This window comes from Equus quagga, chromosome 2 (assembly GCF_021613505.1).
Source record: "Equus quagga isolate Etosha38 chromosome 2, UCLA_HA_Equagga_1.0, whole genome shotgun sequence".
NCBI lineage: Eukaryota > Metazoa > Chordata > Mammalia > Perissodactyla > Equidae > Equus > Equus quagga.
Genome location: NC_060268.1, coordinates 17,265,412 through 17,292,120, shown reverse-complemented (window position 1 = coordinate 17,292,120; position 26,709 = coordinate 17,265,412). Strand labels below are relative to the sequence as shown.

The 26,709-nt window shown below is 35.8% G+C and overlaps 1 protein-coding gene across 5 annotated transcripts in view; it reads right to left on the bottom strand.

Moving 5' to 3' along the window:
* Positions 1–26,709, bottom strand: part of HECTD1 (HECT domain E3 ubiquitin protein ligase 1) — an 87,017-nt gene that overhangs the window by 2,540 nt on the left and 57,768 nt on the right. Inside the window, exons 22-41 of one of the 5 annotated variants that reach the window (XM_046652269.1) lie at positions 26,194–26,517; positions 24,755–24,921; positions 24,484–24,660; positions 20,638–21,474; positions 19,740–19,961; positions 14,608–14,741; positions 13,603–13,725; positions 11,889–12,045; positions 9,493–9,715; positions 8,337–8,391; positions 7,939–8,121; positions 7,332–7,539; positions 7,162–7,247; positions 6,824–6,951; positions 4,515–4,716; positions 3,144–3,281; positions 2,281–2,888; positions 1,270–1,348; positions 1,051–1,144; positions 190–340 (exon numbers count right to left, since the gene is read on the bottom strand). In XM_046652269.1, coding sequence (XP_046508225.1) covers positions 190–340; positions 1,051–1,144; positions 1,270–1,348; positions 2,281–2,888; positions 3,144–3,281; positions 4,515–4,716; positions 6,824–6,951; positions 7,162–7,247; positions 7,332–7,539; positions 7,939–8,121; positions 8,337–8,391; positions 9,493–9,715; positions 11,889–12,045; positions 13,603–13,725; positions 14,608–14,741; positions 19,740–19,961; positions 20,638–21,474; positions 24,484–24,660; positions 24,755–24,921; positions 26,194–26,517 — 4,296 coding nt within the window. The remainder of the gene's footprint in view (positions 1–189; positions 341–1,050; positions 1,145–1,269; positions 1,349–2,280; positions 2,889–3,143; positions 3,282–4,514; positions 4,717–6,823; positions 6,952–7,161; positions 7,248–7,331; positions 7,540–7,938; positions 8,122–8,336; positions 8,392–9,492; positions 9,716–11,888; positions 12,046–13,602; positions 13,726–14,607; positions 14,742–19,739; positions 19,962–20,637; positions 21,475–24,483; positions 24,661–24,754; positions 24,922–26,193; positions 26,518–26,709) is intronic. The other 4 variants (XM_046652270.1, XM_046652271.1, XM_046652272.1 and 1 more) reach the window with 4 other exon arrangements.

Below are 26,709 nucleotides of genomic sequence, written 5' to 3'. Positions count from 1 at the left end.
CTCAGCTGTCTTTCTGTGTAAACTCAGCCTTACTAATGGATATGCCTCTTGGTAATGGTTAGACTTAACTGCTTTAACACTTACTTTATGAATGTAACTTACTGAGTCATAGTTGTTTGTAGAGATCAACCTGTCATTTGATTTTGGGACAAACAATTCTGTTGATCTTAGAAAATAACCAACACACACCTGTCACGTGTATAACCCAACTTAGGTTCAGTATAATTGATAATATCCTCTGCTGCCCAGGATGGCGACTGGTTTCCACAAAGAATCATTTGGACTTCTTCATGGCTGAAGGAACTTAATTTCTCCATTGGAAAAACTTTATTAAACCCATCTACATTATACACACAGCAAAAAAACAAAACACGCAATTCAGTTTCTAAGTTACAATTTCAAAATACCAAATTTCAACTCAAAATACCCAATATCAACTAAATGCACCGACAATGAATAAAATACTAATAAATGTTTGAAAAAACAAATATAAATTAGCTTGAAATAAAAACTTTTTTAAGTTTTAAGGGTTTTAAGTACAGAAATCTCTGCTTAATATCACAAATGTAAACAGAGACAGAATATTCAGTCACTATGGTCTGTGGTCAAATTCTAATCTTAATTTCCCAACCATCACTTTGTAATATACAAGCCAATCAAAGCTGCGTTCTCATTTTAAAAACCAGTAAGTGATAAACAGTGTAATATATTATGTTTCTATCTTCACTAGAAGAACTCAGGTACTAAATGATTTCATTTATCCTGATCATATAATGTGGAAAGAATGTAACCTTACGTCCGCTTACAAATGAAGAAATGGAGGCCAAAAGTCGGTCACCCATTACTCAGGAGGAACAAGCTGAGGGTATGCTGCAGCTAGAGAATATTCCAACCTATTCTGGGTACTGTCCAGGACCTAACTATCTAGAAGACAAAAAACTAGAGGGCAAATCTAGAGCTTACCAGTAGTTTTTAACCACAGCAATGTACTAATTTCAACGGTCTCAAAGTAAAAGGAAAGGGATTAAGCTAAGGAGCCTTAACTATTACCTCTAAAGGCTTCCATCTGTTTCTGAATACCCGTATGCATACAAAAGTCAAACATCAAATCCACATATTCTTCTGCATTATCCATTGTTATCATCTGCAAAGGAAATTTTGCCAACATTATTGTTAATATCCAGGAACAGTTCAGTAGCACCTGGTACAAGTGGCCTCATTAAGAGGATAATTCTGAACTTACAATTATATCAAAAGCAAAATTTTTACCTCATCTTCACCACTTGGCTTGAGATCCACAGCTGTAAAACCATATATTCTTGAGGAAGGGCAAAACTGGAAATTTAAACTGGCAGGACAAAAAAATGATTAGATTAACTAACATTCAGCTACCATTACTCTTTGATTTTTATAATATCGCTGCGAAAACCATGAATGCCTCCCTTCTCCAACAATAAAATCAGTTTACTAGCTTAAATGTTAAATTTGAAGCATTTTTAAATTAAAAACTCTGTGCACAAAAACTATTAAGCCAACTGTTACCAAACCTGGCTTTGTAAACACTGCATGAAACCACCACCTTTCCATATGTCATTTTACCCTTATGGCACAAAATTAATGAACTAAAGATTTTTCCAATGAATTATGGCAGCAACATGTTGACAAGACTTTTTTTCTTCAAGAAGAAACTGTTGCTTCACTGAAGTTATCCATGCTGTGCCCCTATCCTGCCCCAAATCAAACCGAGTATGAGGGAGGGAGGGAAGGCGGACAAAGGGAAAACCAGACTTGCAGTCAACCCAAAATCACTGTGAAAGGTACCAAGGACATAATAATTACATGTATGTAAATTCATAGAATTTTGTCAAAAGATCCTCAGCATCTGAGTTAGTTAATGCAGCCATTCGGGATAAGGCTTACATACAAAGCAAACTATTTTGAGCTTTGGCAAGTAGGCTATATATATATATTAGCTAATGAATTTGTCAAAATATTTCTGGCTTTGGACTTTTTACACAAGATACATACGTTTATCATATTTGATAAATCAGACACATTTTCAGAGGTCTGATGATTAATAAACTATATTCTGGTATTCCGAGTGTTATCTTTATAATATTAATAAATCAAAGGTTCAAATTAATAATCAATATTTCCTATAGCATATTATGGTTCTTAACAGACTGTTTACTCATATATTGCAAATTAGTGGGGGCAAAGAAACAAAGGCTTTAGAAGTTCTTCATCCTTTAGGTTAAAGAACGTACAGACAGAGCTTACCCTAAATCCTCTATGCTAAGTGGAGGCCCAGATCCTGATGGATTCTTCAGTACTAGTTCTTGTAATTTTGTGTTCTTCTCATCTTCAGAAAGACCTTTGTTGCTTAAAATCTGGCGCCTCTTGATAGCAAGGTCTTTAATTTCTTTTAAAAATCTGGCTCTGTGTGGGTTTACTAGTTCAAAGTCTTCCCAAGTTAAAATTCCATTAAACCAAGCTGGGGGTTTTGGTTTAGGGGGATCTAGAATAAACTCTGATTTTGAATCCTCTTCAAAGCTTCCTACTGAGAGTGAATCATGACCTTCTTCTGTAGAAGCTTCAGACTGACTTTCAGTACAATGTAAGTCTCTATCACCTCGGGATTCATAAATCAGTTTACTCATATTGCTTTTAATATCACCCATACACATAAGTTTAAAGAAAGGTTTAGAAATAGGTAAGTCCACAAGTCTGTTGTCTTGAATGCATTTGGCCAAGAAAATTCCAAGGAAATGAAAGAGTTTTGTGATCCTTTCAAGCTCATCACTATCTTGTGGGAATGGTGCCGTGAACAGTCCGCACGATCTCTGCACATAGTATCCAGGAGGTTTTAATCCACCTCCAAGATCAACCTAATTTTTTAGAAGGAAAAATGCAAATAAAATTAAACAAAAGATCCATAAACATTAAACATCATCAATTTAGATATCTAAAAGTATTTATATACACGTTATTAAATAGTTCTTGATGACCAAATTTTATCCTTTAAAAACATTTTAATAATATCAAGATTATTCAATAATAGAGTCATGAAAGCATAACCTATTTTTAACATTTTCCAAAAGCAAAATCACAAATGAAATCACAAAATGGGAAATGAGTCTTACGTGACGAGATTCGTCATCTGGAAAGTTATCATCACAAAGCCAAGCTCCCAAATCAGTTCTCTGGAATTCCGCTGCCACAAGAGCATAAAACTCTAATGTGGGGCCCAAGCCAGTTCCTTCTTCTCCTAAAAATTCAACCTAAAATGAACAAATAAACTATGAGGAACAAGTGAGCTTACAAAAAACTTTTAAATGATCTCATTCTTGCAAAAATTTGCCATATCCAATCCAATAATATATATTTTTTATAGCAGCAGTATATTATAAGCAACGCAGAAGTTTTATTCTAGTTTTCCTAAAGAATGTATTTGTTGTACACTATTACATGTTTAAACACTGTGGTGACCATTGTTCATCATTAATTTACTTCTCACAACAATCCTACAAAATAGATTATCATTTTGTTTTTACACCAAAGGAAACCAAATTTCAGATGAAAATGTTAAATCATTTGCTCAAGGAAATGATGGTATACAGATGTGTATGTGTGTCTGTTAACACCAAAACCTAAACTCTCCCACTTATTTCTGACTTTAGGCAATCACTTTACAGGTTTTTATCCATACTCTACCTGTTCTGAAAATGATTTGAGGTGGCTTACAAAAACATATAGTGCATGGTAAAAAAAAATAATAATAATTGAGGATTATCTATGTTAGAGGAATATATGGGTAGGAAAAATAAGACGAAGGCAAAGAAAGTTTAAAGTGACAGCCATAAGCTTTATATATTTTCTAGATGTATATTATATTTGTCATGATCAGTCTGTGTCCAAAAGATAAATAAACCAGCTGGTTCACACCTGTGAGAGGGGAGATATTTCCTTCATTGTCCTCCATATAAGGAATAATAAGTATATAGCATATATATAACAATGCCCACAACAAATCTCTATAGTAAATATACTGAATTTCATACTGCTATCTGCTATGACATCTCTAAGTACAGACCAATGACATAACAACAAGCACAATTTAAATGAAACAATACTACAAAACGCTGTGCTCCAGAAATGCAGCTATCTAAGAGCATAGCTTAACATAAAGGTAAATTTAGAGAATCAAAAAGAATCCTTTGTGAGTACTATTACTCAGTCCAGGCTTTAAGAAATGCGTAGTGTCCTTCAACTAGACCAAGCATTTTCCCATCTCAAGAGGGAAGATATTCTCTGTGCTCGTTAAGTCACAAGATCCTACACCTGAGGAAGTGAGCTGACATCCTCTTTTGAAAGATGATCTGCAAGAGAAGGCCTTTGCATTGAGGGCAGAGAAATCCCTCTTCACGTCTATCTCATGCAGTTTTTATGCAGCAGAATAAACAGAATGGCTGGTTCTGTCAGTCCTGCACATAAAAAGAAATTTTATGAGGTACCTCAAGAACTGATTTGCGATCTGCATGTATTTGCATGACATTCTCAGCCCATTCCATCAGCGATTCACCCCGTGGAACTTTTACTCTCTCATGCTTGAGACGACCGACTCGAAACTCCCCAGGATCATCTCGCCTTACACTACTTGTGGTCCTTGTTCTTTCCACAGTGGCTTCTCGTCGGTTTTGTAACCACACTATTGCTCTGAAATAGAAAAATGTCTATGTGACTGGAGCACACAGCAACAGCTGGATGTATTACTAAACCAGCAACATAATTCAAAGACTTAAGGATTTTTTAAAAATAGTATTTTATCAGGTTATTAAAATATAATCATGTTTTTATTACATAAATTATTGCTTCCTCTCATAAGCTAAAATATATAAACCCCTTTCATTGTAATCTTCCTTAAACTGAGAAAGTATTGAGTCTATACTTTTCCCTCTTTATTTTAGCAATTAGTAGATCAAAACAAAGGTCTGTGGTCCAACTACACATAACACATAAAAATACAGCCAGTCATAATACATAAAAATATAGACAAACATTTCCTAACTATCAGAGTAACTAAAAAATGGTTAAGCTATCTTTATTACTATGATACAAACTGAAAGCCACTATTAAAATGGTATTGCAGGGTGCTGGCCTGGTGGCATAGTGCTTGGGTTTGCATGCTCTGCTTCAGTGGCCCAGAGTTCATGGGTTTGGATCCTGGGTGCTGACCTACACACTGCTCATTAAGCCATGGTGTGGTGGCATCCCACATACAAAATAGAGAGAGACTGGCACAGATGTTAGGTCAGTGACAATCTTCCTCAAGCAAAAGGAGGAAGACTGGTAACAGATGTTACCTCAGGGCCAATTTTCCTCACCAAAAAAAAATAGTAATAATAAAAATAAATTTAAAAAAGATATTGTGATTTTAAAACATTTTCTTTTTAACAACATAGCACTAACCCATCCTGGGGTGGGAAAATCTTTTTGTTCTGTTCTTTTTCTTTTTTTTTTTGAGGAAGATTAGTGCTGAGCTAACATCTGCCACCAATCCTCCTCTTTTTGCTGAGGAAGACTGGCCCTGAGCTAACATCCATGCCCATCTTCCTCTACTTTATATGTGAGATGCCTGCCACAGCATGGCTTGCCAAGCGGTGCCATGTCCGCACCCAGGATCCAAACTGGAGAACCCCGGGCCGCTGAAGCGGAACGTGTGAACTTAACCACCGCACCATGGGGCCAGCCCCAAGGGGTGGGAAAAATCTTGAACTAGGAATAAGGAGATGAAAGATTTACTCTCATTGTGCTAACAACTTTTTGGTAATCTCCGGCAAATCAGCTAAGTACTGCGAGAATCAATTTCCTCATCTATAAAACGAAAATCATAAGCAACGCTATTGATCACAATAGGCCTGCAGTTCCATGTGTACAAATGCTTTATAAATGGCATAAAATGGTAAAACAGTGTAACTTCTCAGGGAAACAAACAGCTCTATTTAAAATTGTAACACTTTTACATCTACTTTAAAAGTACTCTGGGGGGCTGGCCCCCTGGCCGAGTGATTAAGTTCGTGTCCTCTGCTTCGGCGACCCAGGGTTTCCCCAGTTCGAATCCTGGTTGCAGACGTGGCACCGCTTGTCAAGCCTTGCTGAGGTGGCATCCCACATGCCATAACTAGAAGGACCCACAACTAAAAATACACAACTATGTACCGGGGGCCTTTGGGGAGAAAAAAGGAAATAAAACCTTTAAAATAAATAAATAAGTAAACGAAAGTACTCTGGGTACTCAATCATTCAAGTATTTATTGAGCATCCACAATGTGCTATACACTGCTTTAGGAACAGCAGCTAGAGCAGTGAACAAAATAGCCAGAAATTTCTGCCCTCATGAAACTTTCATCTAGTGGAAGGGGATAGAAAAACAAAAGTAAGTAAAATATGTAATATGTTAGATGGTAGTAACAGAAAAATGATGGTCAAAAGGAAGATATGTTTCAATGCCATCAAAGCTATTTGCAAGCATTTAATTCGGTATTCCTGGGAATTTCAGCAATTAATTTATGCAAGCTACCTAAGACCTGTACAGTACATGCTAGCTGATGGAAAGTACTCCAATCCACTCTACTCCAAGAGAGCAGATATCCAATCAGAAACAGAAAAATGTTTAAATGTTGACAACTCTTTCCAAGAAAACAGGATAATATATCTCCTCCATTGGTCTTGATATAAAGAATATTTGTACATTTTGGGTTTATGTAACATAAAAGAATATATATATATTTATTCTAAAACTGTAAGAGGATACACTTCTTACCTTGACGCACCAAATGCTGTGCATGTGAAATAAAGCTGTCTAGTTTCAAACGGTATCAGGAAAGGGCACTTGCTGGTTAATTGTTCACACCAGTCTGGCAGAGCCCCACTTGCCAATGCCAAGGGCTCCTGCAAATGAACACATGACAATGTCTTAAGGCAACTATTTAAAAAGACAAGAAGGAGTCAATTCTTAAATGTAAATTAAACAAATGAATGCAATGGACTATATGGGCCAAATCATTGAATCAAAGGGGAGGAAGTGGAAAACGAAGGAGAGGCAATACTCTGAAAGTCCAACATTACAGGTTGAAAAGTTCAACTATCTGATTTTATTACCTCAATTTGCTGCAAAATTTTTGTTGTGATTTTTTTGCTAGTGAATTCATCTGGCGGAAAAGTAAACTGAGGCTGCTCATCACCTTCTGTAAAATTAATAAAATTAATAACAATATAAACTGACTTGCTTTTAAAACTGCCACAGAAATGAAACAAGGCTTCTTACGGACCTTCTTGGGATATTCTTGAATAAGGGTCACTTGCAACTATATACAGAATACGCAGAAGCTGAAGGACGTCTTCTACTCCACAAGAATTCTGTCCATTGCCTGCTTTGGCCTGAGGTTGTTCTTTTGTCAAACTGAGGATATCACTACTTTGAAGAGTTGAAATGGCCCCCTGGTTTAAGCCAGACTTTGTTCCATGCTCACAAAAATCCTACGGAAACAATTAATAAAACTGGCCATTACTCATGTTTTCAAGAAAAACAATACATCAATCCTATTAGTATTACTTTGAAAAGGCTGGAATTTTTCAAAGAACTGCCTTCTATTTAAATAAAAACAGTATCACCCAAGTAGAAAATCGATGCATTCTAGACCATTAAAATTCCCAAATAAAATATAACTACTATAAGCCACAGTTAAAACTATGTACTTAGACCCAATGCCACAAACCATGTTTGAAATTTTAGCATTGGCATATTAACAATATTAATTCAACCCCGTTTTTTTAGTATGCCCCAATGAAACTCTCTTCCTTAAGAATCTTTAAAAGCTGCAAAACAAAGCACAAAGCCATTCCCAATCAAAACAGTGTTTTGATGCCAATATATACCTTATATGCAGCTATGAGCTGAGAACAATTTCTGTTTTTCCTAATACTTTTATTAGTGCCAGTTAATTTCCAGTGGCGCAGGAAAGCGGCGTCTGCATTCTTCTGCAGGTAGGTTATCAAGTCATTCTTTGGTAATTCATCAGTGCCAAGGTACTGTTCCACATGCTCTATAGACCAACAACCCTACAATAGGAAAAACCAAATGTTGGCCTTTCCTGATTATCAAGTCTATGCTATTTTACATGCATTACACAAGGTAGCTTTAAGATCATGCATTTAACCTAATCTAAAGAATTCCATGTTAGTGATTTTCCCCTCAAATGTGCAACTGAAATACAGTTTTGGTTGTTTTTTTTTTTACTTAAGGAGCCAAGATTAAGACCCATTTCCTAACTTACCATTTTTCCATTTTCCTTTTCTTTGTCTGAATCCTTCATTTCTCTGTACATGATTCTAAACAAGAAGATATTATTCAAGTTAATTCATAAGTCAAATAATTTGTGATTATTTCCAATAAGACTTCAATTCTTTAAAAAATATATGAATGATGCTATTCATTAGCCATATGCTTACATTAAACATTGAACTCAGGGAGAATCTTTAAGAAAGAAATATTAATTTGTTAAACAGAGGGAAAAGCAGAAATCATATTCCTGAAAAAGAGTTATGGTTTATAAATTTAGCATTACTGCACAGAAAACATAGAACTATACATAGCACCGTTCAAGCCTAGAACTTTTAAGGTATGAAGTACTATGCTGTACCATGTGTTATAACTCTCATATACTGTTGTAAAAATAAAATGAGATGAGGAATGGTTTGCTTCTGTGTCTAGATGGAAAGAAGGATAAGAATAACAAGGACCAGGAGCGCTTATGTTCGTGTAAGGCAGCTGAGATCAAATTTTAAACTCCAATAAAAACTGAACAGAATGCCATGATGTCTGTCTATCGCAAAAGGACCTGGATTATTTTATTGGACACTATGTAAGATTATCAATGTTGTTAAGAGAACATCAGAAAAACATACTAACAAAAGTTATATAAGGATGATTATGATTATTTATATTATTAAATAATAATAAATAATTATAGGTAATATTTACTCAGTGCTTTGTACATTCCAGACAGTATTAAAAATACCTTATATATATTAATTCATTGATTCCTCACAACTACTCTCATTTTACAGATTAGATTAGGAAAGTGAGGCACTTAAATGGTAAATAAATTTCCCCAAGGTCATTGATAATTATTTATTGAATGAATGAATGATCAAAGAGAGGCAGGCTTAACTCACAGCCCCCAAAACAAATAAATAGAAAATATTTAGTACAGTCAAAGACTTCAACAATTATTACATAAGGAACAGTCTAGATTATTTCTAAAGTTCCTTCCAGTTCTAAGTCAGAAATGCTCTTATCTGTTCCTGTAAACTAACAAGCCAAGAACCAAATCTCTTCTGTTCCTTTAGTCCAAAATATAGAAATACAATGCTTCTTGGCTCATATACTATGAAAATATTTACTTAAAACATGAAGTTAAAATCTCTTACGTGTATGTTGGCTCCCAAATACGCCTAAGTTTGTCTGATTTCACATTGCCATTACAGGACAATTGAAGCAATTTTTGTACATAATAAAAGATGGTTGATCTGAAATTAGTGAGTGGTAATTCAACTTCACGAGTTGTTCCAAGACCCGTTACTTTCAACGTGAGGGCTAAGCGAGGTGACGGAGTACATTCAACTTCTTCCAAGAGCTCTGAATGAGGTGTTCCTAAAAATATGGAAAACGTGAAAAACAATTACACTAAAACAAGCAGTCCAGAAAGAACTGTGCACCAGACGCAAGGCTATATGAAATTTAAACTCTTCTGCCATATATTAGCTAAAGATGCCAGCTACTTAAGACTCTTCTGGCCTCAACATTTTTGTTTTTTTAAAAAATAGGAATAATACACCACCTAGGTTACTTAAAGACTAGAGTAGAATTTATGCGTATAATATGAATCTCTCATTTTTATTAGGAAACACATGATAACGGTCTGAATAGTTCAGAAATGTTTTATTTTTATAAATAAGAAAACTAAAATTACTCATAATTCTACATTCAGAGAAAACCACATACTCTGGTCAAGCTTTTGCTTATGTCGAAAGAGTGGGGTGTGAGGTAAACACACACAAACACAATTGGGTTCCTAATATATTTGGTGGTGTACTCTCATCTTTTTTATTAGCTCAGGAATCTTTTCCTCACAGGACATACAGTCTTCTCAAGTATTTTATTCACTGCATGACATTCCACTGTACCTTAATTGAACCATATGCCTCTTATTAGACATAATGAAGGTCATTTCCAATTTTTGACAATATAAATAATACTTCAGTAGCCATCAATGTATACAAATCTGGGTGCAGAGCTAATATTTCCTTAGTATAAATTTCAAGAAGTAAAAATACTTTATCAGAAAATAAGAAATATATTGCCAAAGAGCTCTACAGAAAATTTAGACCTACTTATACTCCCCTAGAATAGGTTTTCCTTTTCGAAGGGGCTTTGGAATGTGACTCACCATAGAACATTATACTACAAAGTGTACCTACTTTCATATTTAACATGAGTATCTTTCTATCAAGTAAAAAGTACATTCTACACTTAATCAACATTTCAGTCTTCTTTAAGGATAATTATACTGATTACAATTAGCTGACATTTATTGAGGCACAAATCAAGGACCAGGCGAGGCACTTTATACATTTTACTTCATTTAATCCTTTTAACTACTTTGTCAAACTATTATTTCGCCCACGTAAGAGATGAGGAGATTCAGGCTTACAAAGATTCGGTGATTTGCCCAGTGTATTAGTTCCTATTACTACTGTAACAAATTACCACAAACTGGGTGGTTTAAAACAACCCAAATTTATTATCTTACAGTCCTAGAGGTCAGAAATCTAAAATGGGTTGGTGGCAGGGCTTTGGTAGGCTTTAGGGAAGAATCTGTCCCCTGCCTCTTCTAGGACCTAGGGGCTGCCCATATTCCTTGGCTCCCGGCCCCCCATCACTCTGATCTCTGCTTCCTGTTGTCAGATCTCCTTCCCTGACTCTGACCTTCCGGCTCCCTCTTATGAGGACACTGGTGATTACACTGGGTTACCCAGATAATCCAGGATAACCCCCACCTCAAGGACCTTTATTTAATCGTATCTGCAAAGTCTCTTTTGTCATATTAAGGTAACATATTCACAAATTCTAGAGGTTAGGATCTACATATCTTTGACAGGTCATCAGCGTGCCTACCACACCCAAAATAAGAGTTGTAAGAGATGGAGTTGCCGTCCAGGCTGACCAGCTCCAGAGGCCATCACTGAAACCACTATACAGTTTTTCAAAGTAAAAGCTGAACAGGAATAATCCTTAGCACTTGTGATCCAGTAGAAAATAGAATATAAACCATCCACCTTTAAATGAGGCATTACTTTAAAAATTACACAAACACAAAACACAGTGTGTTTTTATGATACCATAATTTTCTCCCTTAAAAAATATCTGTATTTTGAGGGGCCAGCCCGGTGGCGTAGTAGTTAAGTTTGCATGCTCTGCTTTGGTAGCCTGGGGTTCACGGTTTGGATCCTGGGCAGGGTGTTTGGATCCTGGTGGTGTCCCACATAGAAAATAGAGGAAGACTGGCACAGATGTTAGCTCAGCAACAATCTTCTCAAGCAAAAAGAGGAAGATTAGCAACAGATGTTAGCTCAGGGCCAATCTTCCTCACCAGGAAAAAAAAAAACCTATTTTTTTTTTTAAGGACTTATGGCTGATATACAGTTTTTCCTGAAAACTTTTATTTATATCCTGCATATACAAGTAGCACCTTACTTTTCTGACTACATATAACTATCTTATTTGGTTTCTATTAAAAAATCACAGAAACTAAAACGTACTGTACCTGGGGGTGGAATTTCTAGATCAGTTGTCTGTTGGACGTTAGTGCGACCAGGTCTAGGATCAAAAGCAGGAACCAAAGCAGAAAACTGCCGCTTTAGCACATAATCATCATCCCATGTTCTCCGGCGTCCTCCTTTAGTTTCATACTCTTCTTCTTCCTATTACAATAAAATTTCACATATGGACAAACATTACAAGATAAAACTTTTCATTATTGCAAAAGTGATGTACTATCTATAAAATATGTTAAGTACTTCTCTACAGCTATTACACTTCCTTATTTAGCTATATTTCTTAAGCACAAAATGAGCCAACATAAACAAACATGTATAGCTACAAACATTTTTTAATGACTTCAGTTTATCAAAAATAAGCTGCATCAGTGATGGCTACACAAATCTACATGTGATAAAATGACAGAACCATACACACACACTGTATCAATGTCAATGTCCATACAACCTCTCTGTACTATCTTTTCAACTTCCTGTGAACCTATAATTATTTTTAAATGGTTTCTTTTTTAAAAATGTAAATTGCATTACATACTGAATTACATACAAAATGGATATAATGCTTGGGCATTGCTTTAAATAACTATGGGGCAAACAAATCAAACAAGTTTGACAAAGTGTTGATAACTGTGAAAGTCAAATGAGGGTTCTTAGGGATTCACTGCACTATTCTACTTCTGGCATGTATGAAAATTTCCATAATAAAAGCGTTTGTAAGGAACATTTTCTCCTCTCCTTCACTTTTACTATCAACAAAAAAGAGATGAATGGGGGCCGGCTTCGTGGCCAAGTGGTTAAGTTCGAACACTCCGCTTGGGTGGCCCAGGGTTTCGCCGGTTCAGACCCTGGGTACGGACCTAGCACCGCTCATCAAGTCATGCTGAGGCGGTGTCCCACACAGCAGAGAAAGAAGGACCTACACCTAGAATATACAACTATGTACTGGGGGGCTTTGGAGAGAAGAAGAAAAAAAAGGAAAAAAGAAGATTGGCAACAGATGTTAGCTCAGGTGCCAATCTTTAAAGAAAAAAGAGAGATCAATGCATTGCAAATGATGTAAATGTTTGATGCAATAATTTTTAAATAACGATTATGTATTTAGATGCACACACATACTCTATTTTGGACACATAGCTGAAATTAACTTTTATAACAAATCAAATTGATTTGACAGCTCTAGAGCCAGAAGGTCTGGGTTTTTATCCTGGATCCAAAACTTCTATGTGTGACCTTTAGCAATCACTTCATCTGAAAACTGGGGCTAATAATAACACTCAAAGGGTTGTTGAAAGGATGGAATTAGTTAATACAAGTAAAGTATTAAAAATAGTGCCCAGCACTTAATTAATGATCAGTAAATGTTAGCTAATAGATTAATATTATTAGCTACCATCACCTCTACCATTATAACTACGAAAGCTATAACTCTTAGATAATAGCTATTAACCATTTTAGTATATATCTACTGCTACCCAGAGGCCAAGATGAAGGAGTTTCAAGTAAGAAACTCCCATATGCATTATGCCAGAGCAATCATGGAATGTGGAACCCAAGCAGTTGGGGAAGTTTCTTTGTGTTAACCCTATTTGGTAACTTCTTGCCCTACCCCCAGTCCTATATATTTTTCTAGGCATTTTGGTGGTATGTTACTGTGAAAGGAGAGAATCGACACTGCAGGGAAGATAAACATCAAGATCTTACCTGCTCCCCAATAGGTCGGCTCCCTGCCCCAGCAGGGACCTGCGGTAGCTGCGAGGTGACAGCGTGGTGTGTTACATCAGAGCGGGAGCCAGCTCGACGCTGCAGGGATGGTCGTCTCAGAATCTGAGGTAGAAAAATGTGAAGAGACATATCTAATTATCTGACCCATATATATCCCCATTCAGCCTTGAACTGAAACTATCAACCCATATTACCAAAATCGTCATTAAAAAACTTCATATTCACGAGCCATCTTCAGAAAATTTATAAAATGAATGTTTTAAATTCATCATGTATCATATACTAACCTTCACAAGAAATAAGTTAATGTTTTATGTTTTTTCTAAGCAACATATACCAAAAGCATTTCTTGGAGTTCTTTACCCCATTGAAAGCTCAACTTACGAAATTTTTTGAAATCTAATAACATTTTATAAAGAGAAATAAAAAATATACAAAAGTTTACAATAAAGGGTATTTTCAGGCAAAAGTTCAATTCAAAGACAATCACGGCAGTTAAACCAATTGCAGTGGCTAAACACTTGGGAGTTCTGGATCATACTGCCTAAGCTTAGGCCTCCACTATTCTACTTAACTCTGATTAATCAGAGCAAATTTTTTCTTCTATGCTTCTATCTCATAGCTCTGTGTAAGGAATGACAATACACAGATTCAGCTTGCAAAACAGTAGGCACTAAAAAATTCTAAGTGAAAGAACCATGAAAATTATATTCTTAGGATAAATGCAGTTCTTCACACTCTCAAACCTGTTAAAACATTAGCATGTGACGTGGAATTTTTCAAATATAACCAACTTATTTTCTTTTAAAAGAGAATCATAAATGCTCAGATTAAAAGTGTTTTTCTTAATTAACCACATTTTTCATACTGGTGCCTTATTTCCTTGCTTCAAAGTTTAACCAGGACTTTTCCCTGCTTTTCCTCTCTTCATTTCAATTATTAACATCCTATTTTAGTTAAGAGAACGGGGGACTCTCTCTCTACCATAACCTCCTCGTATTCTTGGTCCTCCTGATTGTCATCTTCATTTTCATCATCTTCCTCATCTGGCTCAGGCAAGTCCTCATCATCATCTAGCTCAGCTAACAGAGTACTGGCCCGGCAGCTATCAAGGAAATCTAGAAAACAAAACCAACAACCTTACTCTCAACACAATTAACAAAGCATAACAAAGTTAACTTTGTGCACTGGTTTTACAAAACAAAGGTAAAATTCAAAAGGGACAAGTATAAAGACAACACTTAGTGATGGCTTATTCCACCACACATACCGAATGACTAACTTTGGTAAATAGTACAAGCATGGCAGAAAGCAAGGTGGAACAAAGGATGAGCATAAACTAAATCCGAATCTACAAAATTGTAATATAAAAAGTCAACAATATGGGCTATGTTAAAAAATAACAATCCTATAATCATTCTCTACATAAGTCACAGGAAGCATAACATGGTGGAAAGAGAACATTTTGGAGTTATTCGTTCTGTCAACAAATATCTACTGAGTACCTGCTAGGTGCCAAGAATTGTGTTGGGCCCCAGGTGTACATATAGTACTTGTAAACAAAAACAGACATGGTCTGAGCATCTGTGAAGCTTACAGGGTAGGGAGGCATTTAAAAAGTAAACAAATGAATATATAAATACAAAATGTAAAAGATCTTATGAGGGAAAAGAACAGAATTAAGTCAATTAGAGATAGGTGGGCTTAGCTATGTGACCTGGCAGGTTACTACTTAAGGATATTGCCTATTTACTATGGAATAACGTATATACCATCTTTCATATTATCCATATTATCTAGCACATAAGGAAGTTCAATAAATTTGAATCCTTTCATCTCTCTCCTCCTTAGGATCTCTCCCCCACACCCCTCAGCGAAGACTGTGTCAAATTTATATTGTCCCACATAATGAAGATGCTGACAAGCTGTTCTTCCCAAGAACTGAAAACAAAAAGAGAAATAACAGGACTAAAACAGGAATTTTTACTGAATCTATAAGGAAAAAAAGATTTCTATGGATAAAAAGATAGTACGTACTCTATATTTCAAAAGAACATCCAGAAGACAATGTATAATTATCTAGTAGAAACTTGGCACCTACACACCTCTGAACCAAATATATTTCTTTAAGTCCAGTAATTACAATTACATAGGACTAAAAATTCAATGCCTTTTACTGGATAGCTAGTAGAAGAAAGAGGCCTGGTTTGTATTCAGTTAGTAACTAAGGTACACTTTTTTAACACTTTAATATTCTGAAATCAGAATGTCTTACAAGCAATGGCAAGTCATAGCTAAATTGGCAACACTTTTTTCCTTAGTGATATAAAATAATGGTGTCTCTATTTATAATTAATGGCATCTTAAATTTAATGAAACACATTACCCCTAACACATGTAAGATGCCATCCTGCAATTTAGGTAGTGGTTCTCAGGAACATGATGTGGTAGTAGACAAGATAAATCAATTGTACTTTTGGTTTACTTTTAAAGGAAAATCGTCTAACTTGTACATTGAAATTCCATCTCGTATACAATTCACTGAATCAGAGATTTTTTCTACTCACTATCTTCCCTTTTTAATAGAGTTTACGAACATAAAAAAACCCTTCTTTATTTACTTCATGGATGTGATCATATCACAGAATCAAATTATGTCCCTTCAAAACGTAATGTAGCAAACATTTGCACATAGATAAATTATAAGACAGATGTTACTCTGATCCTCCATAGCTACACTCTTAAAGAGTCCTCCAGTTTTAGGAATGTAGAAAAGGAAATTTTAATCATCCAACAATAATTTTAAAAAGGCAACCAGTAGCCCTAACTCTTTAATATTCTTTCCCCATTAGAATACTCATAACCTTCTTAACCTTGATGTGATCAAGAACCAAAGCTTGAAGGTAACATCTTAACAAATAAGTAGGGAGGGACAAAGGGCCTCCATGAGAAAAAATAAAGTGGAAAATAGCTTGCTCAATGATTTAAAATACTTTGGTGTAATAATCATCATCATTTTGCTACATACAGTTAACAGATAAAGCATAAACAGAAACGTAATGATTTCCCTAAAACCAGAGAACATCAGATTCTTTTTTTTTTTTTTTTTTGAGAACGATTAGCCCTGTGCTAACATCTGCTGCCAATCCTCCTCTTTCTGCTGAGGAAGACTGACCCTGAGCTAACATCCCTGCCCATCTTCCTCTACTTTGTATGTGGGATGCCAGCCACAGCATGGCTTGCCAAGCAGTGCCATGTCTGCACCCAGGATCTGAACCGGCGAATCCCGGCCGCCGAAGTGGAACATGTGAACTTAAACACTGTGCCACTGGGCGGGCCTCTCAGATCCAATTCTTGATTGGAATAGGAGAGGCCACATTCTCAGAAAAAAGAAGAAAAATGTGTTAAATGAGGCATACATAAAATAGTACTATATATTATATATATGAATATTCTTGTATTTGAAACGCAAATGATTTTTTAAAAAGAACAGGCAGTGTAATCAAGGATGTATGGTAACAGGTATTCCAAAAGAAAAATGATGGAAGTGTAACCTTTTTGGAAGGCTATTCGGCAATTACTCATTTAGGAATTTACCCTAAGGAAATACATAAAAATACAATTCAAGGATGGTTATTCATAACAATGTTTATGGTAATGAAAAGCTGTAACTTAAATATCCAAAATGGAGAATTATTAAATAATTATCATACAGTCAAACAGCAGAATATCTGGCAGCCATTTCAAATATTGTAGAAACCCATTAAACAATGTGAAAATATTTTCACAGTGTACTAAGTGAAAAGAGCTGTCTGAAAAGAATATAATCCCTTTTTGTTAAAAAAAAAAAAAGAACATATACATCAAATGCTATGTATCAAATGATAACAGTGGTTGTCTCTGGGAAGTGGGGGCTAAATGATTTTTATTTTCTTCTGTATTTTCTTTCTATAAAATGTTTTACTTTTCTAATAAGATAAAATGATTAGAAACATATTTTAATTGAATCAAATAGTTTTATCACTGGCTATAGCATGGAAGCCATGATGCTGTAACTGTAGACTTTCTAAGCAAAAATTAATTAATTTGAAAAATTCAAATGTTACCTAATTAAGAAATTATTTCCTTTTGGCTGGCCCCGTGGCCAAGTGGTTAAGTTTACGCGCTCCGCTTTGGTGGCCCAGGGTTCCATGGGTTTAAATCCTGGGCGCAGACACGGCACCACTCATCGGGTCATGCTGAGGTGGCATCCCACATGCCATAACTAGAAGGACCCACAACTAAAAAATATACAACTATGTACTGGGGGGATTTGGGGAGAAAAAGCAGAAAAAAAAAATGATTGGCAACGGTTGTTAGCTCAGGTACCAAACTTAAAAAAAAAAAAAAAAAATGAATTTCCAAAGGACCTTGATAATAGTTGTGGTACTGTGATTTATATTAAGAAATATGTATTTGGTCTTCATCTGTTCAGGCACTGAGCTCCTAAAACCCTTGGAATTTCCTAAGTGATATGAGCAATAAAGGTGTCTTTCGTTATTATTCATCAGCAGAGCTGTTTTAATGAGACTTTTGGAAAGCCTCTAATCTAAGGATGGGCTGGTTGTCAGTGGAACCAACCATAATGAGAGGGTTGGAACTTTCACCCCCAGACCTCTTGGGAGAGGGGCCAGATATTGAGTTCAGCCACCAATGGCCAATAAGTTAATCAATCATGCCTAAATCCTGAAGCCTCCAAAACACCCCAAAAGGATGAGGTTCAGAGGGCTTCCAGGATGGTGGACAGGAACACATCCACAGGCCGGGAGGGTCCCCAAACTCCAAGGGGACAGAAGCTCCTGTGCTTGGGACCCTTCCAGACTTCATCCTATGCAACTCTTCTGCCTGTTCCTGAGTTATATCCTTTTTACAATAAACCAGTAATCCAATAAATAAAATGTTTTCCTGAGTCCTGTGAGCTGCTCTGGCAAACTAACTGAACTCAATGAGGGGATTGTGGAAACCTTCGATTTACAGCCAGTCGGTCAGAAGCATAGATGACAACCTGGACTTGCAATTAGTGTCTGAAGGAAGGGGGTGGCAGTGTTGTGGAACTGAGCCTTTAACCTCTGGGATCTGAACTATCTCTAGGTATGCAGACAGTGTCAGAATTGAGTTCAATTGTAGGACAGTCAGCTGGTGTCTAAGAATCACTTGGTGTGGGGAAACTTCAAACACCTTTAGCTGTCAGAGGTTCCAGAAGTAAAGTATTCTGTGAGTAGAGGACTGAGAATAGAGGAGACACACAGGAATGCTGTTCCCTCACATTACAGTGTACAAGGACTATCGCTCTACAAAGCTTATTAGTCTAGTACACTTCTATTCTTCTCGGATAAAAGTGTCAAGTAGCTTACTATGATTCTAATGAAACTTCATTAGTGACAAAAGGCAAAAAAGGATGACACACAAGTTCTTAGATGTCTGTTTATAATCAGATTTCTTAACAGTCCCTCATATCACTCCATGGCTTTCATCTTATACAAGATGCCACATTTGTGAAAGAATAATTCTTTTTTTTTTTTTTAAAGACTGGCACCTGAGCTAACAACTGTTGCCAATCTTCTCTTTTTTCCCGCTTTTTTCCGCCAAATCCGCCCAGCACATAGTTGTAAATTTTAGTTGTGGGTCCTTCTAGTTGTGGCATGTGAGATGCTGCCTCAACATGGCCTGATGAGCGGTGCCATGTCCACGCCCAGGATCTGAACCAGCGAAACCCTGGGCCACCAAAGCGAAGCGTGTGAACTTAGCCACTCGGCCACAGGGCTGGCCCCACTCTGTTTTTTGCTTTTTTTTTTTCTAAGGAAAACTGGCCCTGAGCTAACATCCATGCCTATCTTCTTCTGCTTTATATGTGGGATGCCTGCCAAAGCATGGCTTGACAAGTGATGTGTAGGTCCACACCTGGGATCTGAACCAGCAAACCTCAGGTCACCGAAGCAGAAAGTTTGAACTTAACCACTGTGCCACCAGGCTTGGCTCCAGAATAATTCTTTTCTAATAAAAAATTAAAAACCCAGCAAAAAATGTAATAAAAACATCACTATACAAATATCGAAATATTTTAAACTATAACTTACCATATAAGGAATATTCTGCTTCCTGACCTGTGTCACTTTCACTGGAGGTTGACGTGAGGCTGGTAGTTAAAGTATTACTTAATGACTGACCAACCGATAAAACTGTTGTTGCTGTAGCTACATTGCTGCTGCTAGTAACACTGGATGTTGACATAGTCACTGTTGATGTAGTACCAGGTGTGGTCAAATTAGGGAAACTCTGAGCACCCATAAGAGGAGACGCTAAAGATAAAAATGAAGCGAATCAGTATATAAACTTTAGAAAAACTAGGTAGTATATTTAGAAAAAACAATGCAGTCGTGCAACACTTTTAAAAGGCTGAAAAGCAACAACTTTGGGAACCCAACTGAAATCCAACTAAAAATTCTTATTTTTATTGCACTATTATTTTTCAAAAAATTAAGACTAACTTTTTAAAAAAGTGAAGCAATGAAATAATTCCCAATGATATTTTCCAAGGGAATTACTTTGACCCATTAGTAGCTTAAATTAGAATTAAATACCTTTGAGAAGCTAATATCAATTTAAGACCTACATAAAAGTTATACTAGTGTGATGCTCTGACGTCAACTGACTATGCTGATATTTAATAGTCATCGATTTCCTTATGCAACGCTACTTAATGACTTATCATAGAGGAGTGAAAAACAGAAGTGTGTTATTGTTTATCCTTTCAGAATAAGAAGTTCTTTATCACACCTGATCTGAATTCTATAAATATCACGATTCTAGAGAACTTAACTTCACGTTCCTGAAGTGCTAAAGTTGATGCAGTTGTATCTAACATGGTTAACGGTCTCATTAAAGACTGAGCCAGAACCCACTCAACAAGAAACCCTCCTTTGCATCCCTCAGAGTGGAAAAAGCATTGGGTTCCATAAGGAAAAGCTCACTTACTTGCTGTGCTCATCACATTCCTCCCCAAAGTATTAGTGTTGTTATCACTGCTGCTTCGGCTTAGATTCATGTTGTTCGTGGCATTAGTCCGTGCTATGTTTGCCACTCTCCTTACAAAACTCTCCAAGCTAGATGTTTCTCTTGAGGACAGGTTAGGTACACTTGCACTAGAGCTCATAGGGGCCCCAGCAGCCAACAAAGAACTCACAGACAGTCTGTTACTTGCTGAAGAGCTAAGGGGTCGTTGTGAAGCTGCTTCTTTATTAGTCAACTCAGATACTGAACTAACATCAGGAGAACTAACACTAACAATTCCCATGGATATTGCACTAGACTCCCCAGGAGTACGAACAGAACTATCAGGGCCTAACTTTCTTTCAGCATTTTCACTTCCCGTTTCCGCTGTTAAGGTGCTGGTGCTTGCACTGGAAGATGACCCTACTTCTGTTTGAGGGACGTTTTCAGCAGATGAAAGAACAACAATTGGTTCATGGACATCAGCTCCTGAAACTATACTGTGTTCCATTACAATTTCTGATCTCCGTTCCGTTTTGGTCGAACCCAAGCTGATGTCGCTGCTACTGGCCACGCTACACACAGAACTGCTGCTTCCTTTTCTACTTGAGGAGCCTGCAGCAGCAGATGTCTTGTCTGGACAGTTGTTTTTCACCAAGCTGCTCCATGATTGCGTTGTGCCTGAAACAGTGGATGAAACAGGTTTGGGTGATGCCACTGTATCAGGGTCGTACCCTGGTGCAAGCTTGAGGTCAAATTTTCCTTCTGCGCCCATACGGTAAGAGTTTGAGCCACCAGCATCCCAGGTGACATCAATCCAGCCTGGAAAGGGACAGGAGTTTGTGAGACCCAGCAGAAAGCAGACAGGAGCGTGTCAGACAGTAGCTCCACAATACGGGATCAGCTTTTCATCAGTGCTGTACTTCTTTTCTACAGTCATTTAAGGTCTGCTAAATAAAATTAAGTTCTTCTTTTATTTCTCTTATTTCTGCACTGTTTGCTTTGATGATATTTAAAAACAATGTAAGGGTCATGTTTACATCTATTGGGGTATCTTTTAAGAGGAAGAACTGTTAAAAATTGTAAAAAGTTATACAAATGGTAAATACTGGAACTTTAGCAAGTATAGATGAAATCTAAACAAAAAGTATTTTAGTTGCTAAATATGATTATGTGGTCAAATGCTCTTTATAGAAAAAAGTGCTGGCTTACGATTAATTTCTAAGTTTGGGCTAAATCCTATAATTGTCAGACAAAATATTCATATATCTTCATAGAAATTTTAGGTCACTAGCTCAAATAACACTAAGTTAGCATTTCGGTTGTGTTCTCAAAGTTCAGTGGTTACTTGGTTCTCTTATGATTAAGTTTAATAAAGTCGAATAAACACAGAAAATTCTAAAACAAAATTTTAAAAGTATGCTAAGCTCTTTTATTAGAACCTATATGCTAAAGCTAATAATGTGTGAAGAACTAATGAGGACACTGCTATTCAATCTATATTTACTCATACCTGGAAAATGACACTTACTCTTTTTTAAAAATGGTAATTAACTTCCAAAACCAATAAAACAAACTGCTTATTAGAAATGAAATTAATAGAAATTTTACAATCTTATTTTAGTGTTATAAGCTAACTACTTCAGGGAAAAATACAACATATACAAATAGAATGTCTAAAGTATAACAAGTCTTTGCAAAGTCTGAAAGTACTTTACCCACACACGCACATGCTCCCATGCACACGCATGTGTGCACACACAGGCCAAGATCAGATTATGTTTATGATGAGGCTCAGAGGGGTATAAGTAATACTGAATTACCTGTGGGGATTATCTGCATATAAGTTCTCTGAGAGGAAAACTGCCCCAAATCTACATAATCTAGTTTAGATGAGTTTTCAAGTGCCTTAATTTATTCTGTATGCTGAAATAACCTCTGAAGAAACAATATTTAACTACCTCTTCTGCAACATGGAAAAGTGTGAGAAAGGACAGGTCAAAAACATATCCCAATCCCAAATGAAAATAACATTTGCATTGCATGAATTGGTCCAAAAATACACTGATAACTTATTTCATAGCACTAATCAAAATATGTAACTGAATGTTTATCTGTTTCACCCAGAAGGCAGAGAGGATCACACCTTTTTGCTGTGTATACCTGAAGTCTAACAAAGTGCCTTTACATAGTAGGCACTCATATTTGTGGAATAAATGAAAAAAAATGGATATTCCTACCACCACATAGTTCCTCTAGAAAGGAAAGAGATATTTAATTGATATAAGGTGGAAAAATAATTTTAAAATGTACATCGTTCATATTAGGCTTGAGAATGTGTTGAAACTGATATCTAAGGGGAACTAAGAAAGAGTGCATACATACTATCCATAAGTGTAAAGGTACAAAACTCTGAACTCCTCCTATGCCCGAAAAATAGATAAAAAGATAAACAGAGTTAATAATAACTATCCATTATTAGAAATGGGTGGCGTAAGCATTTGAAAGCTAAGAATCCTCTCTGACATAAAGGTTTCAAGGTGTGATTTAACAGGAATGGCCATCTTGGTCAGCTAAAACTCTGAATCTCTACACTTGCCAAATCAGCAAAAATAAGCCTTTCTTATATGTTAAATTCTAAAATTAAGGTTCCAATTTTCCTATGTGTTGCTTCAGGTGACGCCAGCCTGAGAAAAATGAACTGCATTCACATATTCCTAACTAGCCCACACACTTAAAAGGCAAAACAATCAATTTAGGGGAAAGAGAAATTTTGGCAGTTATATGCATGCTCACTCACTGTAAACCTGGTATGATGACAACTGATTTGCAATTAGGGTATGACTATCGAGAAAGGCATTTGGTGGTGAGGTAATTCAAGGAATAGAATCTTAAAAGCAATAAAATCAAAGTGCTTGTTTAAGTAAACAAATGCCTTTATTACATAGAACATGAATATATTAAGATATTAAATGTTAGTATTCTCCTAAGCACTATCACTTTTTTTATAGTTCCTTAAATATTTGGTGTAAATTGAGAATTTGAACATTTTACTCTTCTTTTTGTTTTTAATGCCAGGCGAAATTCATAAGAACCCTCTACTGGTCAGGCAAATTATCCACTAATAAATCAGCCTTTTAAATTATAAGAAAAAAATTAGCCACTATAGTCGCTTCTGGGACTTAATGGAAGCATTTATTAAGTGGGTATGAACTTCCCTAAAATCTACAGCACCAAAGGTTAAAATTGAACTTGATTTAAACAATAGCTCTCATAAAACAAGAAAGTTTAAAATCCCAAAGAAAAGCTGGTAGACTGAGAAACATTGTGAAATATCTTATAATCTACTAATAAATGAAGAGGCTATGATTCTTGTTCAATGCTTTATTAAAAAATAGTAACTAAAAATGTTAATGCTTTTTCTTCTATGTGACTTAGAGTAAAAAAATTCTTGCCTGATTCCTGTCAGGATAACAAGATGAAAAAAAGCATAAGAAATTAAGATAAAGAACAATGGAAACTTATGAATAATAAACTAATTTTGCAAAAACAGCAACAAAATATGTCTTGAGGGTATTCAACTTACACTAGCTTATTAATCACTTTAAAATATTAGCAATAAGTTTAGAGTCAAAACTTAAAAATTTTCAATTTTCCCTTCTTTCTAAATAAATGATTTTTCCATTTTTAATGTAAAACCAATACGTCAGTTCTTCTACATAATGCTGGGACATTTATACAATTTATAAATTATCCCAAAATAACCAAAGAAGAATACTTTGTTATTTAAGTAGCTGATTTCCACACTATAAAGTCTAAGCACCTACTCACCATTATGCAGTTCTCCTGTGACGGTGCCTTCTCCCTGGGGGCTGCCATCCTGATCTCGCCATTTCCAGTCAAGGCCTCTGATCACACGAGCGCCTGGAACCATGTATTTCAGAACCTGGGAGCGTACTAGACGTCTCTGTCTTCTAAGATTGGCTTCTGCTTCCTTAGCTGCTTTTCCTGTAAGGGAGAAATTAGGGAAATATAAACAAAATCACTTTTTACAAATATAATTGCTTCGGTAAGTTAGAAAAACCTACTACCATCTCTTTACCTAGCTGATCTTCACATACTCCATTTACAGTGCCATAAAGTTCGAATCCAGAGAGTGAGAGGTAGTGGGTTTGTCCACTAGCATTCTTCCCCATCTGTTTAATTCTCACATGTCGCCACCCCTGTTTCTCATCCTTTGGTGGATCAAGAGGCCAGGTTGCTGTTGATCTGTGAATGGGTGAAGGGAAAAGATTGTGTAATGTTTCAAAACAGATGAAAAAGATGTTTAAGGTGGGGAAGATATTTTACATAATAGAGAACTAGAGAAAAAATAAACTAACTTTCATATTCAGTCAACAGTTCATTACACAAGAATCAAGAAATCAAAGGAGAAAAACAAAAAATCAGTTAAAAATGAAACATTAAGGGGCCAGCTGCATGGCATAGTGATGAAGTTTGGTGCACTCTGCTTCGGTTGCCCAGGTTCGTGGGTTCGGATCCTGGGAGCAGATCTACACCACTTGTCAGCCATGCTGTGGTGGCGACACATATAAATTGAATTGGAGGAAGATTGCCAAAATGTTAGCTCAGGGCTAATCTTCCTCAAGCAAAAAAAAAAAAAAAAAAGAAAGAAAGAAAGAAGAGTAAGACTGTTAACAAATGTCGGCTCAGGGCTAATATTACTCAGAAAAAAAATGAAATGTTAAAATGTATACTATTAGTTTGACTCATAACATTAAATGATTTATGATTAATAAAATCCAAAGAAATGAGACCGGAACTTTTATGAATAATATACTTTTATGATGAAAACAATTTTAAATTCTTGCAAAGTTTTAAATATATTAAATATTAAATTTCAAAGTTGAAAATATTACCTATTAATCCTAATGTTAAGAAGCTACTTCCGTACTACATCAAATGCAAAGTAATTTAACTCCATACTCTATCTACCCCTCAGAATGTGCCACAATGGACAATTAAAACATTAAAATTAAATTTTTTAGAAATATAATACCAACTTTCTGTCTTTAAAAAAATAATATATGATCAATATATAAAATATAGGAAAAGAGATACATAAAAATAAGAAAAATTTAAAAGTCATCCATAATTCCATAACCAGTAATAGCCACTATTAATATGTTGAACATTCACATATATCATGTGAATAGATGGATAGTTTAGTTAAAAGCTAATTCCATTTCCTTTTGGTTTTTATTATTATGCTATATATATACACATATAGCCATATATCAATTTCTTTTCAAATGAATAAGCTCAGCTTTCTACTCATGTTTAATGTAAAGTTTTTGACAAAGTTCTGGTAAAGTCAGTATTTCAAAGTTTTAGTACCTAAATTATAGTATCAAGTGATGTTTTAGAAAGAAAATCTTGCTTCAATATCTCACAAAGAAGGGAGCTCTAAGGGTATACAATTACAAAAATAAACAAAGCTCTTTACTGAGTTTTCCAATTTGCAAAGACTCCTCAACTAACCCTGGTTCATTGAGACTGCAGTCATCAACATGGGTATACAAAGAAGTCCAGTTCTGTCCATCTTTGGATACCTGGAAAACCCAATTTCTCAGTGCAGACCTTCCATAACCACGAGCATGACGAAGTGTATATGCTGATGGTATCACCCAAAGACCCAGATCTATGGCAAACCAGGCATTCTTATCATCATTGCTATGACAATTTAAAGCTGAATTATCACGACTTAATATATCTTCTAAGCGACCATAAGGTAGATTTCTTCCTTCTGATGATGTTACAACTACGAGTCCATAAGCAGCTGGATTTACCCATTCATATGCAGTTCTACAAAAAAAAAAAGAAAAATTAGCAGTTAACACTACCAAAATAACTGCATTTTTTCATTTTAGCTTTTCTTCCCACATAAAATTAATTTAAAAAATTTTACAATTAAGATTTTTTCCCTCATAAACAGTAATTTGGACAGTCTTAAATTTTATAAGACATCAAGTTCCTTAAACTGGAGGATACTCAAAT